The sequence below is a fragment of the Neltuma alba genome, unplaced genomic scaffold (genome assembly GCF_004799145.2).
Source record: "Neltuma alba isolate B1F8T4 unplaced genomic scaffold, ASM479914v2 tig00010150_pilon, whole genome shotgun sequence".
NCBI classification, from domain to species: Eukaryota; Viridiplantae; Streptophyta; class Magnoliopsida; order Fabales; family Fabaceae; genus Neltuma; species Neltuma alba.
This window is the reverse complement of record NW_021635097.1, coordinates 389,135-397,070: the sequence shown is the minus strand read 5'-3', so window position 1 is coordinate 397,070 and position 7,936 is coordinate 389,135. Positions and strand designations below refer to the sequence as shown.

Sequence of the window (7,936 nt, the reverse complement as noted above, 5' to 3'; positions counted from 1 at the left end):
AATTGAAGTTTTTTAATGAGGCACATTTATATATATTAGACATTCAAGGGGGAGTGTTATGAATATAACATCTTTGTGGATGTCCATATATTTTCTATAATCTCCAATATCTCCTATTATCTTTATATTACACAATTATCTCATATTATTATGTAGTCTGTAGATTTTAGCAAAGGTGTAAAATTGTGTCTATAAACAGAGGCCATGTATAATGTATTGCGCACACTTAAATGGAATGAGAAATACTCTCTTTTGTTGATTTTTTTTTTTCCTTTGTAGGATTCTTTTCTCTATTTTTTATTTATTTATAACAAATCAACGTTTTTTTTTTCACCTTAGCATGCTTCCGCGCACCGCCATTTGTTAGTACGTGTTCGTTTTTCCAGAAGTTTCCCGAGTTCTACAGTGCAGCTCTCACGCGCTCTCATTCCGATTATCAGCGCCTCTTTCTGCCCTCTTTTTCTGAATCCTTCGACTTGGTTGGGAACGCGTCAGTGTTTCACTCTCTCACTTTTAGAGACAATGTTCAAGAAGGCAGTGGAGTCAAAGTCGCACCAGAGATTGTCTGGTGCTGATCGAAAGAAGCTGAAACGAACCATCAAAGATAAATTCCCAAGGGCTTCTGATCCCGATATTGACGTCTTGCTTCCTCCCAAGGTAACTTCTTGAATATGCAAACCTTGTAGTTTATGAATTGTTATCACCAGAGTCTACCAATGTCACTGTGAATTCATTTTGTGATTGATAAAAGTGTGAACTTTTAGAGATAAATTTCTTTTTAATAAGTTGTTGATATTTTTCTATTCGATTAATTCGAACATCGTTCTGGAAATTCAATTTTTTTTTTTTGGCGAAAAGGGAATTCCATATCATTAATAATTCATTCATTATAACTACGAAAGTATTTGCGACTCCATTTTTAGTTCGTTGATGCTGGCCTTAATTTGTTGTAGAGCCGTTGTATGCATGCTTATGGTTATATGTGTAGACGTACTATAATATATAACCTTTGATGTGAAACTTCATGTGATCCCTGGTCATGAAACATTTCTTCTTGTCATTCTTCTATTCCGTTTTTCCAAATGAATAAACGTTTTCGGAAAGGGCCTTAGCCAAATTTTATTCTTACTATGTCATGCACCCTAACATGTTACTAAGTTCGACCTCTTCTTTCAATTTCAAAGTGGTACCGCACGAATTGTTTCTCTAGAGCAATAAAAAATCATGGATGTTGCTCTTTTTTTCTTTTTCATTTTTCAAATGATTCTTCCCTTTCATCTCTCTACTCCTTTCTTGTATTAGTGAAAAGTTTTCTCATGTTGGGGGTATACTGCTCATTGACTTTTATTTCAATGAGGGCTTCATCTGGTGAAAGAAATGGAACCTGGAAACAACTTTATGTCTGATTTATGTGTTTTCTTTCACCCGGCGGTTGAAGTTATGGATATAATACGTCCTAATAAAGTGTCACATAAGGACCAGTGAACTGTAGGCATTTATTTTGTTTCCTTCAACATTGCAGGCAGAAATAACGGTGGCAAAGTTGCAAAATCGTGTCCTCGTATATGGTGTGGAGGGAGGCTTTCCAATGTTCTTTGATGTTGATGGACGGGGCTCAGACATATTTCCCACAGGTGTGTGTGTGTTTCTTTCTTTCTTTCTTTCTTTTTTTTTTTGCCCTTTTCAAATATCTGGGCCTTGATTCTGGTGAGCTTGGCTAAGTTACTCTGTCCCTGTGATTTCAAGCATTAAGTTCCCCCTTCCTTAGTTTAATATCCAGCTCTTTCACAATTTTACTGCCCAAACAACATATTGATTATTAAAGCTGCTGCTACAGTCCTTAAGGATTGAACATTTAGTGTGGATGGTCTTAGCCGGCTGTGCTCACTTTAGCATCTTGCATTTCAATTTTGTCAATGCAGTATATGCCCTCTGGAAGGTCCCTGAGCTATTGCCTGCTTTCATGTTGAAGGGTGGTGGGGTTTCTCGGTATGTTATAGGAGGAGCGGACTTGATGTTCCCTGGCATAAATGTACCTCCTGAAGGTCTTCCATCGTTTGTAGCAGGCGAACCATGGGCAGTGAAAGTACCAGGAAATCCTGCTCCAATTGCGGTAATTTCTATTCTTTGCTTCTTTATGTTAACCGTTGCTATATTCTACAATCAATTCTTGCAAGCTGGCAGTCAATGTTTTACCTATTTTCATTTTAATGAAGGTGGGGAGTACAACAATGAGCAGCGTTGAGGCACTAAAAGCTGGTTTTCGTGGGAAGGCATTAAGAATAACTCACTATTATGGTGATTTGCTTTGGCAAGTGTACAAGGGCTTGACTCTTTGATTTAATGTTATTGAATCTGCCATAACTGACGTTAATTTAGTATTGTTTTCTTCTTGTTTACCTCGGCAGGGAATCAGTTGAGAATCGTTATGTGCCCAATGCTGGTTTTCTTGAGGATGTTGTGATCGAGGATCCTTCAACATCATCATCTTTTCAGACTTCTGATTCAACTGGGGGTGGAGGTGAGACTTCAAATGGTCAACAGAACAGCAGTGAAAGCAATGAGCGGGTGGAATCTCTGGATGTAAATGATGCTCCAGCTGACTCTGCTCATGCCTTGGCACCACCAAATGATGATGCAAATGATTCCACTAATGAATTAACTGTTGGTGTTGGAGAGTTGAAGTTACAAGATGTTGACCCTGTTGATGAACTAAATGGCCAACTTAGTCTATCAAGTGCAGATATAGATTCACTATTGGACAAATGCCTTCTGCAGGCATTACATACAACAGTGAAAGATAAAGACCTTCCGATGCCTGGAAGTACTTTATGGTAGAATGTATAACTCATTATGCTAGCAATCTATTTCCTGTACTCGGGTCTTTGCCATTTGAACCAAATCAGACAACATATTGACCAAGAAAATCAAGAAACTGATACTTTTGTTGTTTAGTTTTGAAATCTTTAGATGTTGGTTTGTTCATTAAGGTGATTTGAGACAAGTGCAAAAGTATGCTATTGGAGAAGACTGTCCATCTTGAGTGTTTGGAATGTTTGCTGCACAAAATTGGTAATGCGCCTAAGTACTAGTATTTTGCATGGAAAATGAGAAATATTTCTTTTTCACGTTCTGAGATGGCACATCTGTCTCGCAAGGCACTGGTATTTTACAGTGTAACAGAAGCACATTACCAATTTGTGGAGTAAATATCCCGGATGCCCTTCTTAATGGGATGAGAACATTTTACTTGAGTTGGTGTTACTATGAGTAGTCACTTCACCCCAAACAATGTAGCGGGTGTGGACATTTTAGACAGTATTTTGTAACTATTAATGATAGAAAATGTAAGTAGGAAAACAAGAACTTAGTCAAGCTTCTCGTAAATTTTGGGTCTTGATCCATTTCTTCGTTCTTTTGCAGAAAGTAACTATCATGTCCTATAATCGTGTTGATGACTTTCTATTCTTTTAATTAGTTTTTACAGGCTAGATTACACAAAACACGTGAATTTTATGTCATACATAAATAAACTCCTTAACCTTTGGAATTTTACGTAAACCTCCTTGATCTTTTGCATTATGAAGATAACTTACATACCATTAGCTTTGTTCATTATTTACTGCAAATGACTTGAAGTTTAAGGAGTTTATTTGCCTATAACTCAAAATTTGAGGGGGTTATATGCATACAAAAATAAAGGGGGTATAAAATTGATAGTTTAAGATTATCTGCATATACTAAAGGTTTGGGGGGTTTATCTTAAGCTTATAGGGTTAAGGAGGTATTTGTATGTGATTCTAAGCTCAGGGAAGTTTTATGTAATTTAGCCTTTTTTATATTGGGGCACATGGTCTTTTTATTATCAAAATCACCTCTTCCCCGCTACTCTCATCTTTAAGGTTCATTCTATGTAAAAAAGAACCCTTGAATTGAAGTCATTTTCAGATTCTATGGGTGATAAATCGTGCTAGTGGTCGTTAGAGATCAGGCAAGTTGCTCCAGCTGTTATCAAAGGCATTAGCTAGTGGAATAACCAAGCATGATGCCCTACAAATTATTTGTACAGTGTCTTATTGAAACTTGAGATGACTAGAGCAACTTGTTGTACTTCAAACTTTAGAAAGCCTGACTTTTCTTTCCCGTAAATTATCTAATGCATATTTCTATATGTCACAGGTCAAATCATGTGTTGCCATGTAGGCCTTCAGGAATGACTTTAGACATAAAAAAGTCATCACACAAGAAAGTTTCAAAGTGGTTGCAAGCAAAATCTACCTCTGGCTTGGTGTGTTATCTACTGCTCTCTTTTATCCTTCTGGGAACGTTCATAAATGGTGGGATCATGCTAATATTGAAATGGAATAAATATTTCAATGTGTAAGACTAAAAATTGTGCTGAATTATTTATGTAGATTTTAATCTTAGAACTTTGGTTGCTTGGTCACTTTTCTATCTTCCCTTTGGTAAACGAAGTTTTTCCTGGGAGGATCCACTTTGATGGTGGAATTCAGGCACTCATTGAAATGTTAGGTATGTAGGTCAATGTGCTGGAAGAACAAATTTAATAACAAGCTGCCATATATTGACTCGTGAAAAATTGTAATGAGAATAAGATTGTAGGTAGTTGTGCAGTTAGAATTAGGACCATATTTGAAGCTGTTATGACTGAAATTTTTTCAGTTTAGCTGTAAGATACAATTAAATGGAAAATTGGCTACATGACAATGAGAATTTTGCTGTGAAAATTCTCATTGTAGGACCAATAGTAGATGGAGGGAGGAGGGAGAAATAGGCAGATAGAGAGTAGAAAAGAGAAGTAGCAGATAGAAATAGAGAGTAGAAGGTGGAGTGGAGGACGAAGAAAGGGAGGGAAATTGAAGTAATGAAAATTTTTCCATTCACTAAGCTCCCTCAAAACTTCATGGCCAAGGGTTTATAAAGTAGGATTTGGGTAACTAAAATCACTTGCATAAAGAAAGTAGTAATATAAAAGTGCTTTAACAGACAATAATAGAAATTCTAATATTGAGTGTTCCTAATTCAATTCATAATTGATGGCTTGTTCATTTGCAGACAATGATGCTGATTGGTTATATTACTCTAACATATTACTCCAAAGATTCTTTTTCCAATTCTTTTACTGATTTAGTGAGGTTGACAATAATTTCTGATAAGAATATGTATGCTTTGTGCTTAAAAGGTGACCCAATTATAATGGACTTTCTGTTTTCTGTTCTCTCCAGTTTATTTATTTGCTAGTGTGTTTTTATTATTTGACTTTTAGCAAAAAGCATTTGCAGTTAATTCATTTGCAATACCGTGTCTAGATTTTCATATTTCCATTTTGTACAGATTTCAGTCAAAGAAGATAAATATAAGAAGGAGGCCATGCTATTATCAATTAATAGAAACCATGTTGATTATTCTTCCTTTAAGCCAGAGAAAAGGCCAGTTCAGAAAAGTGATCAGCCCAGTGTAAATGCTGCTAATGAAAGTCGCTCATCCAAAACTCTTGAAGTAGCTGAGATCTATAAACCAAGTGTACATGTCAATCCCATATTCTCAGCTGTAGAAGCGGACACGGGGAAACTTTACAGTGCTTCTGAAGCTTCTGATATTGTCTTCAAATACGTTGAAAAGGAAAATCTTGTGAAGCCAACGAATAAATCCATTGTGGTTTTGGATGTAGTATTATGTGATGCGCTGTTCAAGGGGGTCATTAAAAAAGGAACAACATATCCTACAGAAATTCATAAGAAAGACTTAGGATCAACATTCATAAGCCGTATGCAAGCGCATCATGTTGTAACAAGAGGAAGTGAACAGGTGGTTCGTAAAGGTGCAATCAAAACAATTCAAATAGTGACTGAACGACGGCAAGGAAATAAGAAGGTGACCAAACTTACTGGTATGGAAACCTTTCTGATAGATGCTGAAGCATTAGCAGCGGAACTGCAGAAGAAGTTTGCTTGCAGTACCACTGTTGCAGAACTACCAGGTATTTGTTAGACAATAGAACATTACCGTTTCTATGGTATATTTTCTGCTTATTACCTTTAAGATATGTACGACCTTAATGTCATATATGTTACGGCAGAAAATATTAGATTCAGTTAGTGTTGGTTGTGGAGGGTAGTTAGAGTTGTTAAGGGCGTTGGTCCAAAACTGAAAGTTGGCAAGGGGACTTTGCCTATATACAAGGACATTAATATGAATTTAAAGAGTGTGAATTGAATCAAGGACTCTTTGGACGGGGAACCATACACCAATTTGAGCTTCTTTTTTCTGATTTAAACACTAAAAACTACTCATCAAAAGCAGAATTTATATTACTTTTACTGTTCTGGAATCCTCATTGCTTGGTTGGATTTATTGCTTGGCACTGGCAGTCTGATCTGTTCGTGAGGGGGTCAATTAAAAATTTGGAATTGGATACAGATTTCAGTATGGGAAGAAATTGGATTCCTTGTGGCCTTGATATGTTTATAGCCATTTTCTTTTAAAGCATCTAACGACCTGAGATATTTTTAGTGGCCTATAATTTGCAAATAATTGGTTGCTACTTCACCATTGATTCAGTGTGTTTCTCTTATCTCATTCAGACTAATGCGGATGCCTGACTAACTATTTATGGGAGTGGTACCCGCAGTTTGCTTCATTTTGATCTTTCTGTGGCTTATGTTGCTGATCTAATGAAAGTTTCTCTATTCATCTTAATATCCATCTGAAATTTTGTAATCATTCTCTCAGGTAAGAAAGGGAATGAAGTCTTGGTTCAAGGTGGCGTGATTGATGACTTGGCGAGGCATTTGATTGAACAATATGGAGTTCCAAAGAGACTCATTGAGGTTCTTGATAAAACCAAGAAATGAACTTAAGATTGTTGGTTGTTTGCCAGTGGACATGCATTTTGGGAGGTGTGTGAATTTGTGTACGCTTGTGTGTCCGTCATGTTTGGTTGAGGTGACTATAAGTTAAAATTATGACATACTCCTGAAGAGCCATGTTATTTATACTTTATCCAATAAAAACATTTCGAATCAATAAATTAGAAATGTTTTTTTATATTTTTAACTTTATTTTCTCTTTCCAGCTTACCTAAATTTCTGTCCTAAATTTCTTCCTTCTTTCTTTGCCCTTTCAACTAATTTATTTGATTTATATTGTTTTTATGAGAAAAAGTTTAAATCATGGCATTTTTTGAGTATGTAATAATTTGCTTGAATATAAGAGATTGAGTCAGAATGGGATTTGACAAAGGTTCCTCTCCGTGTTCACCTTTGCCAAGGTACAAGTTTAGACCGAGTCAAGAGTTTAGGGTGTCATGTACAACTGTTTTCCCTTGGTATTTCTAAAATTAGTGTTTACTTAGAAAGCACTGGAGAATGTGCATATTACGCTCATACTTTTTTCTTCTATTATTTATGTAGCAATGCATGCAATATTGTGTTAGAGCTATTATTATTAGTTAACTAATTGAAAAGTGCTATATTTTCTTTGGTCCCTATTTTAAGGAGTGCCTCTATTTTAAGTTTGGTGCAATCTCTCTTTTTGTACTTTTCAAATTGTAGTCCATGATTTTAAGTAAGGGTACATTTGAACATTCCTTTTTTTTTTTTCCATTTTCAAATAAATTTAAAGCTTGTTCGTGTTGCCCTTTGGTAAAAATGACTTATTTTAATTGATTTTTGTAAACTGAAAAAACTAGGGGTAAAAGTTGACTCAAGATTTGGTTTTTGGGATAAAAATTATTTTAACAAAGTGAAACTTGTTATAAATGGAGGAGAAATAAAAATGGCTAAGTTGTAGAGAGAGAAAGAGAATCTAGTGAGAGAGTGACTTTTTCCATGGATGCAACTAACGCAACACTGAAGAAACAACTTTCGGACAGCCTATCGGAAGGAAAGGAGGTGAGAACTGAGTAGATAAAGAA

The 7,936-nt window shown here is 35.8% G+C and overlaps 1 protein-coding gene across 1 annotated transcript; it reads left to right on the top strand.

Moving 5' to 3' along the window:
- Positions 1-380: 380 nt before the first annotated feature.
- Positions 381-7,510, top strand: LOC114754568 (eukaryotic translation initiation factor 2D-like). Its single transcript, XM_028943352.1, has 8 exons — positions 381-657; positions 1,523-1,634; positions 1,923-2,113; positions 2,217-2,311; positions 2,409-2,834; positions 4,180-4,288; positions 5,356-6,001; positions 6,754-7,510. The coding sequence occupies exons 1-8, from the start codon at positions 523-525 to the stop codon at positions 6,873-6,875; spliced, it is 1,836 nt and encodes a 611-aa protein (XP_028799185.1). The 5' UTR covers positions 381-522; the 3' UTR covers positions 6,876-7,510.
- Positions 7,511-7,936: the final 426 nt, after the last annotated feature.

Coding starts and splice junctions, on each gene's coding strand:
- LOC114754568 (XM_028943352.1), top strand. CDS start 523: ATGTTCAAGAAGGCAGTGGAGTCAAAGTCGCACCAGAGATTGTCTGGT. Junction 1,635..1,922: donor CTCAGACATATTTCCCACAG/GTGTGTGTGTGT, acceptor TTGTCAATGCAG/TATATGCCCTCTGGAAGGTC. Junction 6,002..6,753: donor CACTGTTGCAGAACTACCAG/GTATTTGTTAGA, acceptor TCATTCTCTCAG/GTAAGAAAGGGAATGAAGTC.